The sequence below is a fragment of the Leptosomus discolor genome, chromosome 3 (genome assembly GCF_034619465.1).
Source record: "Leptosomus discolor isolate bLepDis1 chromosome 3, bLepDis1.hap2, whole genome shotgun sequence".
Lineage (NCBI taxonomy): Eukaryota > Metazoa > Chordata > Aves > Leptosomiformes > Leptosomidae > Leptosomus > Leptosomus discolor.
The window spans coordinates 29,163,747-29,184,485 of NC_141393.1; the positions used below are offsets into that span (position 1 = coordinate 29,163,747).

Sequence of the window (20,739 nt, forward strand, 5' to 3'; positions counted from 1 at the left end):
CAGAAAGTAGGGATGTGGTTCTTGGTATCTTCAGCACTGGCCTGTATCCTCTCAGCCATCCCAGGCCTCCCACGGCATGCTGTATGGCTTCCTCTAATGAGAGCACTGCTGAGCTTTCTGTGGTAAAGGCAAAAGCCTTTGGCAAGAGGTAAAGAGCTTAGGCCTTTCTCCTCTGTATGTGTCCAGCTGTAAGTGTCTAACAGAAAGAATAAGTAACTATTGAACTGACTGAATAGTCACCTACTTCTTAGGAGGTTCATTAACAGAAATAAAACTGCACTAGCTTTAGGTCCAGTTAAAACTAATCCAAACAGCTGTACAGAGGCTTTCACCAACTTAACCTCCTGTGCAAGGATTTTATGTCATTTAGCTGTCCAGCTGAGCTACAGCAGTGGTTAAAGCAGTGAAACTCTCTTCAAAGCTGTAGAAGTGTTTAAACTTTCAGATAAAATTACAATAGTTCCAGGCCAGAGGTGGTTGCAATCCTCATTATTTATTACTTTGAGGTAGTGCTGAACACACTGAGTATGCTTACAAGTACTACATGAGATTGTAAGGAAGGGGTGAGGGCAGTACAGTATCTTGAATTTCAGTGTTTGAATATTCCACCAGGATGTGTGACTCAATGGGAAACAATGAACAGGCACTGGTTCCTGTGTGCAGGCATAGTTTCAAAGACCGCACCCTTTTAAAGGAAAAGCCATAGCCAACTTCCAGTTCAAAAATTATATTAAATATAAAATAACCAATTAATGCATTTACAGAAAAATTAAACCATTATGAAAGTAACCACTTTCATACAGCTCGCAAAAAAATGAAGGAAGGATTAAGTTAAGGCACAGTGATTAATACAGTATTTTATACAAAGAAGTTTAAACCCAAGGCAGTGAGAGCGTTTCTGATGCAACAGATACAAGAGGGAGGAAAAAAAATCAATGTAACTGACATAAATTTCTTAGCAGAAATGAAAAGCATCCATCAGCTGTAAAGGTTTACTCTTGAGCTCTGTGAGTCTATCTATCCTTGACAGTGTAAGGACTCCCAACAAGCTGTTTTTCTGTGTATCCCCCAGCTGTTGAAGCAAGCTCTCCTGTGGAGATGTTCAGGGCTAAGGAATGATTTTTACACAGCTGTTGGCACCCTCTGTCTTAGAATTCAAAAAGAGGCAAAGAACTGAGTATCAAAACAGATGGACTAGAGCTGGTGATTGAATCCTCCTCAAGATTTTCTGTAGTGCTGGAATGCCAAGAGCAGACAGAGAAGAAGGAATTTGTGCTCTTGTAGGACACTAGTTCAGGCAGGGGGTTGTTCAAAATACGTAACAGAACTCTGGAAACTAACAGCCAAGTTACCTGGCCTCTGCTACTACATCAGGCTCCTTAGTTAGTTGGTGGCAGGACCAAGGCCAGGGACATCTGATGATACCATCACAAAATTTCACTGAAGACTCTTTCTTACAAATTATTTTAAGAAATCTTGAGGAGTAATGTTTCACATGGTAACTAGTGCAGGATCTCTGCTCCTTCATCTACAGCGGTTCTCGATGGTAAGTGACTGGGGCACTGACATCTGATTGTCCCAAAGTAAATCATCTACCTCTTGCAAGCTACAGGTAGAACGACAGTCATTGCAGTACAATAGTAAATTGGTATTTGGTGCTACTTAAAAGCTCTGGAGCTACCTGCGTTTCGCTCAGACAAAAGTAAAAATTGTTGTTGTTGCAGTATTGCAACAAAGCGTTTTGTTTATTTAAGAGAAAGGAAGAATCAGAAGTTTGGTTTTGTGATTGCTAGTTATTTATGTATTCTGTGCTAAAGTGGGGGGGACATCTGCAACGGCACATCCCTTACTGGTAATTTAAATGGTCTGTTTAGTTAATCAGGTACCCTGACAGGTAATCTGTGGCCAGAAAAGTTCTCATAGTTCTAGACGGGCACCATACACAGTGTCCAGTGCATTCAGGACAATTTAGCAAGACTTCATAGTTTATTCCCAGGGCGATTCAGAGCATGTAAAGTATTCAAGCAGGTGGGCCTCAATTCTTGGACTTGGCCTGAGAACATCTTACACCGATCCTAGTTCTGTACTGTTACAGCACTGGGTGAAGCAGCTGAGCACTATTAGCCTCCAAGAGTACTGGTATTTGTTAATAAGTTCTTAAGGGTGTTTACAGCCTCCTTTAACTGTTTTTCTTTTTTTTTAATTTATTTAAAAAAAAAAGTCAGTGGACCCTTAAATCTAATTAACATTAAATCTAACATTATCTCTTGTGTTAAACAACACCAGAAAAAAAATACATGCATACAACAGTGACAATAAATAGGGGAAATGAGACACTATTATACTGACTTGTGAGTTACAGGATATTGGTTCCTATTAATCTATTCATAGAGAGCCAAGTTGCAAACAATGTGCAAATCAGAAATAGGTGTTTAGAAGTAGGAAACAGCACTGCATCTGCAATCCACAGGTGTTAGACACAGCAATTCAAAGAAAAGACATTTTTACTTGCTTTACACAGAAATTAGCTCACACACTCAATTTTAGACCAAATGTTTGTAGTGCAACTTTAATTTTGACTGAAGTGCCAATTTGGCAGCATGCCTCAGCCTTTATTAGGCAGACAGACTGAACAGACACCACCTAGCTCTCTCCTGATCAATAAGAATGCTAAAAGTTGTATTTCACTGAACAAGTATAATCCTATTTTTCCTGGTTCTTATAGCCAGATTGTGACATCTGACACTTCCTATTTCCTACATTATACAGAGCTTTACACTTAAGGAGGGACAGGAACTACCTCTTGTTTATCTTCCCCAACAGACTGGCCATCTCCCTCATTTTCAAAGTTTACATTCACAAATGAAGTGCATGCTGTTGCTTCAGGCTGGTCTGTCTGGACAGGAGCTTCAGCTTGTGGCTTGTTCTGCTGTTCCTGATGCCGTCTTTCTGCTTCTTCTGACATCTTGTTTTCCTGTTCCTCCTCTTCCTCCTAAAAATAGATAACCGGATTCGTAAGCTGCTATTTACCACTTAACTTACATTCACTCTAAGTCTTTCCATAAGAGCAATCCAGTTCCTATTACAAGGCAAGGACATTTGTTCCACCACAAAACAGTCACTAGTTGATCGTAAGATGAGGTTATTCCTGGATTCCCATTATGGAAAAAAAAAGTAATCATGAAAAGTGAAGGATTAAACCCTGTTAAGCACAGAAAAAAATGTCACATGCCTAGATAAGCAGGTTTCAGTCAATAGTAAGTGATAGGTCTACCTTCTCTAAAGCTTTTTCAGCTCTTAATAATAAAGACCTATCAAAAATACAAAATAAGTAGCAAACCCTTAAGTGTGTTTCTCTTCTCTGCCGAATGAAGATCAAGGGGTTTTTTGCATAACGCACTGGCTGCCTATCAGTCATTTCCAGTTATGGTTTAGAACAAATGGTAACATCATGTTCAGTTTACCCTTGACACTTCGTTGAACAAGTTTTAGAGTTGGAAAGCACGCTCCTAGGAGCCACCTCTGCACAGCGCCCAGCGACTCCTCCAGCCAACTTTCTCACGCTGTGACTTTAAAGTGCATTGTACAAGAGAAACAGAGCGGTGGTCAGGACCCAGCCAGTTCTACGGCTGATGAGCTGACGGATAAGCAAGCGTTAATCATGTTGCAAATGAAAACTGAAGGCAAGCTGAAATAGAGGTTCTACAACTTCATTTTAATGCTGGAATACAAATTTCATTTTTTAAAATAGCAGGGAAGGCAAATTGGGAGAAAAGGAGTGCAAGAACTCTCTCTCACACACACATACCTCTCTCTTCATTCTGTAATACTCATCAATGGCATACTGGTATTTTGGGGTGCTTATCCCCAGAACAGATGCAATCTTTTCCCCAAGGAAGTCACACACTAAAAAACAGAGGTTTACGTACAATTAGTATCTAGAAGAAAATTCTTAAGCACAGCTTTATTTTTAAAGGTATCACCATTTTTCCTGAATGGTTTTCCATAGTCCTACTTCACTCAAACAACAAAACCAGAATCTGCTAGGCTGACCTACTTATATGTAATTATTAGATCAATATACTAATAATTGTTCTTTAAGATAAAGAACGAACAAAGGAGAACACAGAAATTAATGAAAATCTAGATGGTGCTAGTGTTTGTTTGAATTCTACCAATTTCAGCTTTGACTCTAGGTTTGTTTTGCTCGAGGATCAGTTAAAGGATAAGCCTTTAACTGAACCTGAACTGAAAATTAAAGGTTAGACAAAAACACATAGCTACCAACTGAGCCAGTACTTCAGCCTAATGGTACCAACAAACTAGAGAGTTATTTATGACTTACGCATACTTCAAGTCAGTAGCAGTTTTAGCAATGTTCTGTGTTGCATACTAATGGATTAATAAAATATTTAGGTTTCAGCTGTCTCAGCTTTCAAGCTGGAGGCTACATGCAGCACTGCTTTGCTAAAACAGTGGTACTGCACAGCCAGAAGTGTGGAACAGAGGGGCTTGTGTCAGTCATGGTGAAGGCTACGCCACTGGTTCTTGAGTAAAGGCAAGCAAGAAGTCAAATATATTGCACTTCAAATTGCAAATCTGCCCTAAAGATACAAATGAGCTAGTTATCTTCAGGGAAAACAAGTCAGAAGTTAGCAATTGACTGCTTCAGTGAATATTCACAATGACCAATTTTGTAGGTATCCTGGCATCCAGAGCTCTGTGCAAAAGACCAGGTGAAATTACAAATGTAAGAGGCAAAACTGAAGTGGGAAGAAAGAAGTACTAATCTTCACATTCATAAAGAACTTCTGAAGAAAGGGAAGCCATATCTACCTTTGTGTATGAAGAACAGATATGACGAGGAATAGAATTACACTGTACATTAGGGAAAAACTGTTTCTAAAAATAAGGATAGGTTAGTTAATAGAATAGACTGCCAATAGTTTTAAAAAATACTCAAAATTCAGTGTACAATGACAGATACTCTACAATATTTGTCAAAAAACCAATAAAGATACTTTTCACCTTGGGAAGAACACAGGCTAGGGCAAGCATTTTTAAAACCTCGCAAAATTTTATGAGGTCCACAGGTCAAATAAACTTCTATGCAGTGAGTTTAACAGTCTTGACAATAGTCTTATTTTTGTTTATTTTGTAACCTCAGAAGTCTGTTGTAAAGCACAAGGCTAGATGTGTTCTTGGGATAACTTCTAGTTGTCTTCTTCATAAAAACTGTCAGTTTAGTTACTCCAAACCACATTCTTTTCAGATAATGTCACACAAAATAGTTCCATACAAAACCTAATAGAAAGCTGATGCACTCCCTTGCCAACACCACCCTATCTCCATATGGAGAAAAAGGGGGAAAAAAGTGTTCAGCGAAAGGATATTTTCTGTTCATTCTTGCATTTAAGAGTTGCTGATTGAAAGGTAAAAAGTGCCTAAGGCAAGAGAGTATGTCTCTACAGATTAAAATACAGGTTCACTCCTACTTTTGAAAAAATGTCCAGTAGCTCACGAAGATGATTTACAGTCTGTCAAAGCAACTTTCAATATTCCATTACTGGTTTACTCAAGAATTAAATAAAGCAATACCTGATAAAGTTGATGTGGCAACTCGCAGCATATGAAACCACAAGTAGGGTCCCCACGTGAGCGTGGTCTGTGAGAACAAGACTAGTATGAATACGTACAGCTGTATGTTCATGCACACAGTAATACATGCGAAAACTCACACCGATTGAGAAGAAGGATCTGCAACAGTTCGTGTTTGCCACCTATAAGAATATTCTTGCTTTAAAGTAGGTCTAGATCAGTCATACATGAACCAAGGTATCACTGTAAGATATAAATACAACCACAGTTTACATCTGGGAAAATCTGTTTCACTGGTTTTTGCTTCCCACTCCCAGACTTGGGAAATGACAAGCATCCAGCTCGATCCCGAGGTAACTCCTATAACTAGAAAGACCTTCCCATAATGTTCTGAATTCCATCAGGCCGAGAAGAGAAGTGGGTCAACCACGTAGTCCCTCATTACAATAATAAGAGAACTGCAAAAGACTGTTGAAAACCAAACCAAACCTTCAAAGTGGTCTCTGAGCAAGAGGCTGCTTCCAAGTATTTACAATGAGACATGAATTATTGTTTGGAATTCCACCTGAAGAACAAAACCAGGAACGATGAGGGAGGGAGAAAGTTACTGCAGCTCTGAGGGAGCGATGGACAGGGCTGACAAGTGAAGTGCCTGGGGTGATGTGAACAACGAGGAACACAAAATTAACAAAACGGAGCTCAAGTGGGGTCACCTCAAGTATTTGCATGTAAGCAGGGAAGTCTCTCTGAAATGCCTGCACACAAAGGCACGCAGCACGGGGCGTAAACACAAGGAATTAAGAGATGTGTGTGCAGCTGCAGGGGTAGGATCGTGGGTTCCCAGAGATGTGGTGGACGGCTCACATGACTGGAGTGCTGCAGTGGGGGGATACAGACTCTTTAGGAAGGACAGACCAGAAACACGAGGAGGGGGAGTTGCCCTTTGCACGACTATGGTGTACTCACCACCACAGAAGTACTGCAGCCTCCAGACAGCTTGAGATACTGACACATAGGAACTTGAAGAAAATTTAGAAATTCATGGGCATATATAGGCTACCCTCTCCACTAAGGAAAGGGGCTGTATCTCTTTTTTTAAAAAAAATCAGACAAGAAGCCATGTAATAAAACGAAGGGGAAAAGCAGATTCCAATCTAACGGGGAAAAGCTGTAGGCTTTCACTTTTGTGAAAAGGCAAACTCAAATTTCACAGTGGACTAAAACATGTTTATAGTTAACAGTCTGTTTCATTCAGGCTAGCTCTTTGTTATATATTTTCCCCCAGTAAAGATCTCTGTAGAGGTACTTTCCTTGTGCAAAGTAGCAATTAAAAGTGTCAGCATTTATTAAATGAAATCCATTAGCTCCACTCAGTTACATATGTATTTATAGCTTGTTGCTAAAAACTGTTTGATAGTAACCATTTTCTGCGACCTTCTTTAGTAGATATCTGTACAGGACATATTTACAGTATTATTGTAAATAATACAGCTACAGAGATTAGTTGGTATAGCCTCAGTATGCACGTACACATGCTACTAGACTTCAGTGCTTTCCAAGCGTAGCCTCTACAAATCAGTGCAGCAAGAAATTGTCTGTCAAGCCAGAAACTCAAGTTGGGCAGGCTGAAAAAAGCCAGATGCTACATATTTTTGGCAGTGGGTATGGAAAATGTCCTGCCAAGGTAAAAGTATAAGCAAAACCAGCTGCTATCCTGCTTGCACAAAAGCACCTCCAGCTTGTCGATTACGGGCTCAGCTGGCAGACAGGCTAAGGACAATCATTTCAGAGTTTGTTCAGTTGAAGTCAAAAAAAGTGCTGGAAAAGCTTGTTGCTGCAGGTGCCAATAATGATGCAGCAGAGGCTCTGTACAATCCTTCATAACAAGGTGACAAGGTTAAAAAGCATTCACACAGTGCACAGGACAAACAAGGGCCTGCTGTGTGGCTGTAAGCAAGAAGCTACAAGAGCCCCCCTAGCATTTAAGAGTGAAAACACAAGCTGAACTTCAACATGACAGAAGTAACTCAGACACAGAATATTCTAACGTGTTTCTGGTAACACAAACGTAGAGAACATCTGAGGCTCAGCAGACACAGAGATTCTATTTCTACTGTTCCCCCACCACAATTAAAAACCAGTTTGGTATACCAGAAGCACTTGTAAGTTCAGCTTCATGGAAACCTCTGCTTTCTGACAAAGCCCAACTGGACACTTCTTCACCCCCACCAAGCAAGGCTTTGCCAGTCCCCTCAATTTAAAAACCATTCTTTCAAGTGTCTCAAAAGGCAATATAAAACCATGAGAGAAGCTACTTCACACAAATTCAACAGGAGAAAGGAGATGGCTTGGAGAGTAAACCACCAAGATCAACCAGGAACAAGGGAACACATGCAGGGAATAATCCTCCTTTTTTCCCCCACTTACTTCCTCAGGGCAATTTTGGGTGGTTTCTCAGAGCACCTCGGAGATCGAACCAGGAATGGTGAATGCGAGGTGAGAAGAGGTACTGGAGAAAGCCAGAGCCATTCGGGTGATGTGAACAGGGCTGTTAGGCAATGGTTCAGTACAAACTAATCTCACCCCGTGAAGTAGCTTTAATGCATTGAGCAACACTGGAAAACAGTACCCAAGTCAGGTCCTACTGATATTCAGTAAGAACCACATACCCAGATACTGTATGTTAACCTCCTTTGGCCAGAGAAGCCTTAATGCTCAGTCGTTAATCAATGCAAGGACACAGTAATACCGTATTTCTTGACTCGAAACAAGGGGCAGCAGTATGAAACACAGGACACTGGTTTATTGTAAGGGGACAGTATTTCTCCTGCCATCAGTCTCTTTAGTATACATTTCTACCATGCTTAATTATACTATTCAGCTGTCCTGACTTTATTTTGTTGTTTAAACTGGAAAACACAATGGTTTTAAAGTACGAAAATTCTTAATGTATAATTTTAATCCAAGTGGCAGGGAAGAATACTGAAAGGAACAGGAAAACGCACCTGATAAACACGTGGCTCTGAGGCTGGTGCTATCAGTGGAATTTTGTTTTTTATGGTCATGGGGAGGTTTACACGGCACCGGGCCTGCTGGCAACAGATGGAGTTCAACTTTCTCAAAGGGGGAAAAGGATTCTCACATATGAGTTGGCTGGGCTCATCGAGAAGGCTTTAAACGAGGTTCGAAGGGGGAAGGGGATAAAACCAGGCCCGCTAGAGATGAGCCCAGGTCTGGCATGCCAATGTTGGGGGTGAAATCGATAGCTCAGCTCAAGTGCATCTACACCAATGCACACAGCATGAGCAACAAGCAGGAGGAGCTGGAAGCCATTGTGCAGGACAGCTGTGACTTAGTCGCCATCACACAAACATGATGGGATGACTCTCCTGACTGCGGTGCTAAAACGGATGGCTACAAGCACTTCAGAAGGACAGGTAAGGAAGGAGAGGTGGTGGGGTGGCTTTGTATGTTAGGGAGTGTTTTGATTGTGTAGAGCTCAATGATTGCGATGACAAGGTTGAGTGCTTATGGATGAGGGGAAAGGCCAACGAGGCAGATATCCTGCTGGGAGTCTGTCATAGACCACCCAAGCAGGAGGAAGAGGCAGATGAGGCATTCTACAAGCAACTGGTAGAAGTCTCTCAATCATTAGCCCTTGTCCTTGTGGGGGATTTCAACTTACCGGATGTCTGCTGGAAATACAACACAGCAGAGAGGAAATGGTCCAGGAGGCTCCTGGAGTGTGTGGAAGAGAACTTCCTGACACAGCTGGTGAGTGAGCCTACCAGGGGAGGTGCCTCGCTTGACCTGCTGTTTACAAACAGAGGAGATGTGGTGGTCAGAGGCCGTCTTGGGCTTAGCGACCACGAAATGACAGAGTTCTCAATTCTTGGTGAAGTAAGGAGGGGATCAGCAAAACCACTACCATGGACTTCTGGGGGGGGCTGACTTTGGCCTGTTCAGAACGCTAGTCAAGAAAGTCCCTTGGGAGACAGTCCTGAAAGGCAAAGGGGTCCAGGAAGGCTGGACATTCTTCAAGAAGGAAGTCTTAAAGGCACAGGAGCAGGCTGTCCCCATGTGCTGTATGACAAACCAGAGGGGAAGACAACCGGCCTGGCTGAACAGGGAGCTTCTGCTAGAACTCAGGAAAGAAAGCAGAGTTTACCACTTCTGGAAGAAGGGGCAGGCAACTCAAGAAAAGTACAGGGATCTTTTTAGGTCATGCAGAGAGAAAATTAGAAAGGCAAAAGCCCAGCTAGAAATCTGGCCACTGTCATAAGAGAGAACAAGAAATGCTTTTACAAATATATCAACAACAAAAAGACAGCCAAGGAGAATTTCCATGTTCTATTGGATGCAGGGGGGGAACATTGTCACCGAGGATGAGGAAATGGCTGAGGTACTCAATGCCTTCTTTGCTTCAGTCTTTAATAGTCAAACCAGTTATCCTCAAGGTAATCAGACCCCTGAGCCAGAAGACAGGGATGGAGAGCAGAATAAACCCCCCATAATTCAGGAGGAAGCAGTTAATGACCTGCTACATGACCTGGACACTCACAAGTCTATGGGGCCAGATGGGATCCACCCAAAAGTACTGACGGAGCTAGCAAAGGAACTGGCCAAACCACTCTGTTTATCATTTATCAGCAGTCCTGGTTAACAGGGGAGGTCCCAGATGACTGGAGGCTTGCCAATGTGATGCCCATCTACAAGAAAGGCCAGAAGGAGGATCTGGGGAACTACAGGCCTGTCAGCCTGATCTCGGTAACAGGAAAGATTATGGAGCAGTTCATCTTGAGGGCACTCCATGGCATGTGCAGGACAATTGGGGGATCGGGCCCAGCCAGCATGGGTTCATGAAGGTCAGGTCCTGCTTGACAAACCTGATCTCCTTCTATGACCAGGTGACCCGCTTAGTCGATGAGGGAAAGGCTGTGGATGTCATCTGCCTGGACTTCAGTGAAGCCTTTGACACCGACTCCCATAGCACTCTCCTAAGAAAGCTGGTGGCTCATGGCCTAGACAGGCGCAGTCTAAGTGGGGTTAAAAACTGGCTGGATGGCCGAGCACAGAGAGTGGTGGTGAATGGAGTTAAATCCAGCTGGTGCCAGGGCTCAGTACTGGGACCGGTCTTGTTTAATACCTTTATCAATGATCTGCATGAGGGTATTGAGTGCTCCCTCAGTAAGTTTGCAGATGACACTAAATTGGGTGGGAGTGTTCACCTGCTCAAGGGTAAGAAGGCTCTGCAGAAGGACCTGGACAGGCTGGATCGATGGGCTGAGGTCAACTCTATGAAGTTTAATAAGGCCAAGTGCTGCATCCTGCACTTGGGTCACAACAACCCCATGCCATGCTACAGGCCTAGGGATGAGTAGCTGGAAAGCTGCTGGGTGGAAAAGGACCTGGCGGTGTTGGCTGACAGCCAGCTGAAGTGCACCCAGGTGGCCAAGAAGGCCAACAGCATCCTGGCCTGTATCAGAAACAATGTGGCCAGCAGGAGCAGGGAGGTGATCCTGCCCCTGTACTCAGCACTGGTGAGGCCACACCTCGAACACTGTGTTCAGTTTTGGGCCCCTCACTGCAAGAAGGACATTGAGGTGCTGGAGCGTGTCCAGAGAAGGGCAATGAAGACGGTGAAGGGTCTGGAGAACAGGTCGTGTGAGGAGCAGCTGAGGGAACTGGAGTTGTTTAGTCTGGAGAAGAGGAGGCTGAGGGGAGACCTTATCGCTCTCTACAGCTACCTGAAAGGGGGTTGCAGTGAGGTGGGTGTTGGTCTCTTCTCCCAAGTAATCAGTGATAGGACAAGAGGAAATGGCCTCAAGTTGGGCCAGGGGAGGTTTAGACTGGACATTACAAAGAATTTCTTTACTGAAAGAGTGGTCAAACACTGGAACAGGCTGCCCAGGGAAGTGGTGGAGTCACCGTCTCTAGAGGTGTCCAAAAACCATGTAGATGTGGCACTTCAGGACATGGTTTATTGGGCATGGTGGTGTTGGGTTGACAGTTGGGCTTGATGATCTTACAGCTCTCTTCCAACCTTAATGATTCTATCCTATGATTCTGTAAGTGCTTCATTTTAAGTAGGTATAAACATAGTGGATTCAATCATTGACAAAATCAAGAGGGCTCTGGTTCAACAACAGAACATGACTTCGTTTCGTAGTATAGGGCTGCCAAAGGGAGCGCACACAGGCTTCCCTGAACTTCTGAGTGCACCATGTTCCTAAACAACCCACACCTGTATTTATTTTTGGCAGATTTCAGTCCCTAATAACAAACACATGAACTTTCCAAAAAATGTAGGGTTTCTCTTTGCCAAACAAAATGGCAAAATGATGAAAAGAATCATTTCCTGATTTAAGAAAAAACAAATCCTGTATTTAAGAGTTAATATACATCACCAAATAGGGTGTACATTTTTCCATTGTTTACTGTGCCAAGATGCATTTTAGTTATTGACTGATCATTGCTATATCAGGTCCTTCAGTGTATGCACCATGCAAACTGTGGCATCTAAGACAAGCCAGTGAAAACAAGATCAGAAACACACACATCATCCTCCACCAAAAAGCTTCTACCATATTACAAGTAGCTATTACTTGGTCAGTGACTATTTTTCTCCCTCATCCCCAGATTCTGAAAATTAGAGTTCAACGGTCCTCAAGAGACAACTTTTTGTATTTGAAGTTAAGCTCCTTTTAACTACAGGATATCAAGATAATCTTCCTGTAAGAATGTGTTTCAATCTTTCTGAGCACTGAATGTTAATAAAATTAAATCTCTTCTGGAGCTTTGTTGCAGAGATGTTCTCAGGATGAATTCTAAGGTTAACACCAACAGTCATATTGCTTACAGTCGCTCTGCAAAAACTTACACTCCACCTTCTGCCTACTCATGCAGTAGGTGAATGCAACAAAGACTATAGCAAGCGGCCCTCCATGGATAACAGAAAGATTATCTTCTATAACAGGTTAGAGAAATTTAATTACTACAAAATAAAGTTTGGGTGGACAGAAGCAAAAGGAGATTTACATATAAAGTGTAATCTAAATTTTAGGACAGAAGACTCAGTTAAAATTAAAACATTTATGTTATTAAAGCATTTAAATTTTAATCTGAGAACAATCAGATAATACTGAATGCTATTATCTAAAAAATCCAGGGAAAATATATTAAGCATACCCTGTGTTCTGGATTCAACACATTCTTAAAAAAAAAGAAAACAAAATACAATAGAATGGACACTCCAGTTGAAGAACGTTAATGAACTGAGTGCTGACCTACAGAAGTATCAGAATCGTTGTTTCAAAACAAAATTTAAGACCCAGTTCTTTTTGAGAAATTGTTTTCTTATGAGTGGCAGAAGTCCATCACACTGAGTGCTTTAGTTGTCGTATTACCAGGTTATATACATGTTACTTTGCTTAGTAAGAAAGACATCATTATTGTCTGGTTATTGTCTGCTTAGCTCTAAAACACAATTAAACCAAAGTACTTGCTGAAGATGTTTCTTTACAACACAGCAAAATATTTGCTTCCCTTAAACTCATTCAGAAGCTGCCAGGATGCCAATACCAGCTGACCTTTGAAATTTCATGATGCAAAGTTTCTATTCAAAATATTAAATATGCCTTTTCTAAAAATAAATTGGACCAGAAACAGCTATTACTTGCAACGTACATTTTAGTATCCCAACTGAGATAACAAGTTTTAGACATGCTGGTCTCAGCAAACTGACTATTTAATTGCTTTTATAGAAATCCCACAATAAAAACATTTTTAAGGCAGCTGTTGGCTAAAACATCAAAGCTCAGCTTGGACTAACATTTCTTCAATTGACTGGCTCAGCTGGGGTACACGAAGCATGCAGCAGATAAGGTAAACTTCACTTAATGGCAACCCTTGGTCTAATCAAGTTTATTCTGTCAAGGCAAAAAGCAATACATAATAAGGCATACTGTGCTCCACAATAAACTATTCTGGATTGGGGGGCCCTTTTATTAAGAAGTGTAATAAAAATTAAGGCTTTCATAAACTATAAAAAGAGAATAAAGCAATCTTAACTGTGCCATACAATATCCTTTTTGGTATATAGAAAAAAAATCCATATTAGGAAAGCAGGAAAATGATCACACAGCATTCCCAGCTGTTGTGCATGTTCGAGGGCTCTTTAGTTAAGTGTCGATTTGTACAGCAGTGTGCACATCTCTGGCCTTACAACACGCACATCAAGGCTCGTGAGCCTTCCATCACTGCACCACAGTGTAACTCTCTTCTACCGAGAGGAAATGGCACAAAAATTACACAGGTCTGGTCCCCTGCCAATTAGAGTTGGGAAAAAATCTCTTACAGATCCATGGATATCTGACATGACTTGCACACCAGGGAACAGACCCAACTCTGAAGATACCTGAACATTACCATAATATTCAATAAGTTTCACAGTTCTCGCATTTCTCTTAGTAGATCCTTAGGGAAGAAAAAAAACCCCCAACATCCAGCAAGGCAGCTTAACATCTAGTCATTGTTTGTGAGTAGAATATACTTATTTTCAATCTATAAACTTCAGGTGTGTTTTATCCTGAGGATATCCTACCTCCACCCAGGAGAATGTTACTTTTCGTTGTATACAAGAACTTCCTAGCAAGAAAGAGATAGTACCATCAATTCATCCAAGATGAAATGCAACAGCTTCACCTGTGAATCACTAGGAACCCAAATCCCAGCTCAATTCCCATAGTCTCACTGCAGCTCTGTCCTCAAACTACTTTTTTTCTTTTCTTCAAGATAAACTCATTTTATAGAGAGGAAGAAAAGAACTGATCGACAGTCCTTCCTAAAGCAAATCCCTTCACCATTTCTTCATAAGAGAATGAGCAGTAAGTCAAAGTGTCCATTGCAGTCCCTCTAACAAAGCCAAGCTCTCCCAGGACGGATAGGGATACAAATAAATACAGGGCCTACTACTGCACAGTAAATAGAGAGCTTCAATCACAACACTTCTTAATTACAGATTCCCAAATGATGGTGCAGAAGTCATTTCAACAGCAATGTCAAGTAAAAAACAGGGCACCAGCTCCTGTGCCTGCAAAGACTCTTATCCGAAGTCTGGGAACCAGCGGCTCTACACTGGCCTCTGCCCACAGCGTGCAACCAGGTAGGACTAGCAGCTGCACAAAGCAACAGCTCCCGGCTGCCTGACCCCACGTCCACATCAGGAAGGACCCAGCCAATTTTGGAGCCTCCACCTCTAGCTCAGTACACGCAACCAAGTCCAGAGAGGGTCAGGAGGGGAGCCCCGCCGGCAAGGAGAGGATAGGACTACAGACCCCATTTATTGGGGTAAGAAATGTTGTAGGAGGGTACAGAAAAAAGGTGGTTGGGACAGCCGTTTGTGGGGCTGTCATAAAAGAAACATGAGAATGGGGTTGTGGAGAGATGGAGAGATGGATGTGGATCTTCTTTGAGACTGACTGCCAGAGAGCAGAGAGCTGCTACCACCAGCGCTGGCACGCATGTCTGCGAGCTTTACGATACACTATCACTACAAAATAGATTGTCAGACACGCCAACAGAATAAAACAGAAGATATATTTCATTTACCTCCAAGCATAGATCCAGAATCACTGACAAAAAGGAAAATGTATTTTAGCAGCTACAATACACACTACTAGAGACAGCTTTCATTGTCAAAACTCCACTTGAATTTGGACCAATAAATGGAGACTCCATTCACAGGTCAAGCAACATCTTAACAGCTTACAAGACAGATGAACACTACATACATGGACGAGGCAGGTCCTTTAAAAGCCTGTTTGTGATATATAATTAATTACACCAGTTTTCCTTTATTTCTGCAAGTCATCTGTTTCTTTCCCTTCTATACTCTTTTAATTATATCAAATTGCTGGTATGGTTAACACTAAATTACAGGTTCAACTCTCTGCTCTCACCAAACACAAAACAAATGCCTTCCCTGCACATTTTTTTAAAAAACAGTATGCATCAAGGAGACACCAAGCAAATATTATTAGAGGGGAAAATGCTGGAGAGGACAGACTAGAACTGTGAAGAAATTAAACCCATTTCTACTTAATAGGGCTACTTTAGTGGAGGAGGACTCCAGGACAAAACTTCTCAGGAGTACTTCTCACAGATTTCTCAGTCCCTAAAGCCAATAAAATTAAGGGACTCTTTAATACTAAATACTAAATCATATTTGTGACACAAGAATTAAAGTATAAAATGTGGGCAACTACCCAGTAAACCAGAAGTAGCAATTTATCAAGTAGAATACCTACAGGATCTACAGGCGGCAAGAGGTCTTTTTTCTCTTGTTCGTCTTCCTCTTCATCTGTGCTATATTCTTCCATTGTTTCTCCACTTGCAAAATGAATAACCCTCCTCGGAATTTTCTTCTTCTTTCCTATGACACCCAGCTCCACATTCTCAAAGCCTCTATCTCCATTTGCAAGTTGCTATAAAGAAGAAAAAAAATTATCTCAAGTATTTGCTTCTGGAACTGGAAAAGTTCCGCCTTAAAAAAAATAATGAAGAGCTATTTAAAATATTTCAGATTGATTAGCAGACACAATGGACATTTGCAAGAGCTTGGCTGTAGGTAAAAGGTAAGACTGAAACATTACTGTTTGCAGATATGTAAAAACTGATCGCTTCACTAAAAGTAACAAGAAGGTAAGTGCCTTCACTTCAGAATGGACAGGTGGTATTAAAAACACCTATTCCAAAAGAGCACCGTGTTATGTAGGAGTTTCTTAGCAGGATACTTTTCTTTAAACAATTTGATGTGCACACAAATATCGTAGGTTTTGGAGTGAATATATAGTGAAATTAATCAAGTTGTTCATAGGCTGTAGCCACCTCTTTGCAAGCTTAGGCAGACACCTCTAGCACAGAAGAGAACTGAATGAAGGATAACTAAGGGGCCAGGCTCAAGCTTTAAAAAGATGCATCAAGGAGTCTGCCTCTGTGGTCGCTATCAGCCATCACAATTAGCACAAGGGACCACGCTAAAAGAACAACACTTAGTTTTGTGGCTAAGGACATATAAAAAAGAGAAGTACAATGTCTGGGTTTGTTTTTTCAGCTGCTGAATACTACAATGCAGTCTTTGGGTCACAAGCGTTACAAAAATATACTTCTGTTCAAAGGCCAATCAATAATTTTTTAGGGTAGTAACTCCTGCAGCCAGAGAAATTCAGTAAGGTTTTGTGCTGTATCTATCAAAACAGAGACTTCACCTTGGTAGAGCTTTTAGACACTAGTACATCAAATGCATAACACTGTTTTGAAAACACTTCTGTCACACAGAGAAGGACATAGAAGTTAGGAAATGCCACCCACATGGTTTTAATGTACCACAAAGGTTTTTAAAAATGCACAAGCCCATGTAACTTAAAAATTATAAGGAATGAGACATGTGTATGTGTACACAGAATCCAGGCTGCTTAAAATGGGCACGTTCCAATGTTTGACTTCTTGTCTATGCAACCTTAATTGTCTCCACAGAGACTATTCAAAATTATTTATAAAAATACATATTTTATCACATAGTTGTAAGACATCCCATAATCATGGCAAGCACAGCATCACCGTTCCCATCTCTTATGCCAGGTTATGTAGCTTAGCTTTACTGTGCAAACAGGCTCGGTTAGCTGGGAAAGCCAGTGGGCACGGCAGAGAGGGGCAGAAGGGGGCTGTGGGGAGCAGAATGGCTTCCTGCATTCCAGGCAGAGATTCTTCTCGTGCCCACAGAGAAGAGGGAGGGAAGGTAAAGATCACGTGCCGAGCTCTACAGCGTGGAGAGGGAGTGCACACATTCATCATCTCTCCCAGCCCTTGTACCACCGCTTCTCAAAACTGCAAGTCATCTCAGCCTCCCCTAGCATCCCTTTAGCTACCATGGCACATTGTGGACACTTTCCTGGATGAGCAGAGCAGAAGCAAGTGGCGAGTCTTCAATGGGGTAATTCAGCTGAAACAGCATCACATTTTCATGCAGAATTACATTTTCACATAGAAAGACAAAACTGACTATCCCGGGCCCAGCGCACTCTCTCTGCCGTGTTTCAACCCTGGGAACAGAGCAGGAGCAGAACACCAAAGCTACAAAAATACGAATACTGAAAACAGCGAAGCAGCCTACACACAGGGAGCGCTCCTTGATGCTGCCATAAAAGTGGGCGCCACTCACTGCGACTCAATTCTGTATTTTTTGGAGCAAAGAGCACCACAGAATCAGCCTTTTATGAACGTTTCACACTCCTTTATTGACATCGTACAATGATGCCATTTTTCATGTTTAGTCACAGTGCTAAAGAGCACTATTTCTTGCAACACAGCATCACAAATATTACTGTGATTAATAACAGCATGCAACATGAGCCTCTCCTTAGAGCTTCTCAAAAGGCACAGACTCTTTATCTGATTTTGGCTCATTTAACTCAAACGCTTCAAATATTTTAATTTAGAAAAAAATCATAGTTAATATTTAAAGTTTAAAAAGCAGGCTTTAATTCCCTGCACACCCATCCCACACTCCACTTACACTACCTACACTAAGCAGCTCCGCATAGCTGGTACTGGCACAAAGTTTCAGACAAATACAGTAGTTGAAGATAGTAAGGATTCATCAAGGAACAATGAATCCAGTTTCCCTTAGTAACCTGGTTCAGGGGCCAAAATTATTAAGTAAAATAATTATAAGTAATACATATCAGCTGTTGCTTTGGTTACTACCTAGTCAACAGACCTGGATGCAGGTTTTAGTCATGACTGTAGTATTTGTCCTTTTAATTTTTACATGCACAATAAAAGCCAACTCTCCCAGCTGAAAGACAGTTCAGTAAAGTTTGTGTTTCCAAAACTGTGGCAATGCAGATCTATTCTGGAATTGTCAGTAGACTCGCTTTATAGCTCAAATGTGACAGTATTTCCTGTTTGAGGCTTATACTATCAATCTTCCTTTACGAATTTGATCTTCTTTTCCAGTTCAAGAAGTTGTTACAAAGATCGTTCTGCTAGTCCACAGCTTTAGTCAGGTTGGCACCGCTTTTTTTTTTTACAGACTCGTCCCTCTCCAACACGTATCTGGGTCTTGAAAGACGCAGCATTCGTCTTAACCTCACGTCATAAAAGTATTTACTTCAGCTTCTATTCCAGCAATTATTAGACACAAAGTCCAGCCACCTTTGTGCTGTCGCCACACTAGCTAAGGCTCTTAAGGTACTCAGTGAAAGCAACTTCCTTTTCATTCAGATGCCCTGTTGGAATTCTTCTTGGCTTTATGGCACTCACGCAAACCTTGCCTGTCAGGAAGTCGGCATCTGAAACTGCTGCTCCTTGTCTACCCTCCTCACACCCACTCTCTTATCTCACCCTTTGGCCAGAAACAGAGAGAGCAGGGCACATTTTGACAGTGTTGGTACAATACCCAGCACAATAGGATTTCAGTCGACATCCAAACTGCCAAAATAAATAAACTACAATTAAGGATGAGGTGTGCCAGGACAGCTTCAGGTAAGCTAGGAGAGCTCACACAACTAGCATTAATTAGGTGGTGGAGTAGCATAAAGTTTCATCAAGGTTAGGAAAAAGAAAAGTGAAAAGTAATAGGGAGAGCAGGCTTTGGCATCTTTTAATCTGACAGACTCAGGTATCCTTATGAGAACTTATGACCCAAAATGCCAAAGTCTCCTATGCTCGCTCCTCCTCAGTAATTCTATTTGCACAGAGGTACTGACCTGACAGTGCTAGTTACTAGAAGGCTGGTAATAGCTAACAAGAAACATTTGTACCTATGCAACATTTCTACCTATGCCATCTTCCCTGCCTTACCAATTTCATGTGTGTTAACTTTTTTTGGCTAGGGTTTTTGGGGGTTTGTTTGGGTTTGGTGTCGTGGTTTTTGGTTTTGTTTTTGTTTTTGTTTTTATATTGCTTGACTTTCCACCCTGGTGTTTCAACTAAAATTAAACAGCAAGTCTTTCTGAAACAGAAGACAACAGAATAATAGAGTCAGAGGACGACTGCAAGACACCTTCGGAATAACAAGCCCTGGATAGGCACCAAAGTCGTATGCAGTGCATAAAGGATCCAACGTGCGGCCGAGGTCATCGCGAGGGACATCAGCAGCAGGGGCAGGAGAGCTCGCTAGGTTACAGTCTAATTAAGAGCTGGTGTCCCCGACCATCTCCAAGGCCTTTGCGAGCCTGACAGTGCAGAGGAAAGCGGAAACCTGTCTCCATTTACTATTTATCAGGCTCGTTTGTAAGAGACATTATCTGCCGGTGAACAGGAGACACCGGATACACGCGTGCCCGCCGCGCTGACTGTAATTACCGAGCGCTGGAAACGACCGATGGACGGACGGATGGACGGACGGACGGACTGCTCTGCCCCCACCGCGGCCAGGCCCCTCCACACCCCACCGAGGAAAACCGGCCTGCGCCGGGCGCTCCCCCGCCGATCGGGCCGCGGTGGCCACCCACGCCCCGGCCGGACCCAGCCCCGCCGCCCGCCCCATCGCGGCCCGAGGGGCCTCGCCCTCCTCCGGAAGCGGTCTCGTCCCGGGCCCCGCGGCGGGGCGGCCCGGCCCGGCCGGGGGGAGAGGCCGCTTCGCCGGCCTCGGCCCCGCTCACCTGCTCAGGCTCCATGGCGCAGGCGGCAGCCGCGGGGCCGGCGGCTGGCGCGCAGTAGAGGGTGATGGCGGACAGCCCCTGCTCCATCCTCCCGCCCGCTGTGGCGCCGGGGGAGGGCGGCAGCGGACCCGCCGCGGCCCTGAGAGGCGAGCAGCCGGGCGGCGCCGCCCGTCACACCGCCCGCCGGGGCGGCGCTTGGAGACCGCCAGGGCCTGCTAGGCCGCCGCCCGCGCCCCCTCCGCGGCCCGAGGGGTGCAGTGCCCCGGCGGGGCTGGCCGCGCTCGAAACTGCGGCCTGCCCGAGAGAGAGGCCCGGCGGGTGCTCGGGGAGCGGGACCAAGCCGGGAGGGAGACGGGGAAGAGACCTGGGGCCATAGCTGCACCCCACGGGAAGCGTGCCCCCTCTGCAAAGAGGGAAAACTCTGCGTGTTGTGGGGAAATACACACGTCATCTTCTTAGAATATTGTAGAAATCT

The 20,739-nt window shown here is 43.1% G+C and overlaps 1 protein-coding gene across 1 annotated transcript; it reads right to left on the reverse strand.

The window, feature by feature from the left end:
- Positions 1 to 809: 809 nt before the first annotated feature.
- On the reverse strand, positions 810 to 20,351 carry FAM177A1 (family with sequence similarity 177 member A1). Its single transcript, XM_086463555.1, has 5 exons — positions 20,265 to 20,351; positions 15,906 to 16,082; positions 5,599 to 5,665; positions 3,809 to 3,906; positions 810 to 2,992 (listed from the first exon to the last, which is right to left on the reverse strand). The coding sequence occupies exons 1-5, from the start codon at positions 20,349 to 20,351 to the stop codon at positions 2,780 to 2,782; spliced, it is 642 nt and encodes a 213-aa protein (XP_086319681.1). The 3' UTR covers positions 810 to 2,779.
- Positions 20,352 to 20,739: the final 388 nt, after the last annotated feature.

Excerpts from the sequence above, each read along its gene's own strand:
- FAM177A1 (XM_086463555.1), bottom strand. The coding sequence starts at position 20,351 with ATGGAGCAGGGGCTGTCCGCCATCACCCTCTACTGCGCGCCAGCCGCC. Across the intron at positions 16,083-20,264 it reads GCGCCATGGAGCCTGAGCAG|CAACTTGCAAATGGAGATAG; the intron begins GTGAGCGGGGCC and ends TCTTCTTTATAG. Across the intron at positions 2,993-3,808 it reads ATTACAGAATGAAGAGAGAG|GAGGAAGAGGAGGAACAGGA; the intron begins GTATGTGTGTGT and ends ATCTATTTTTAG.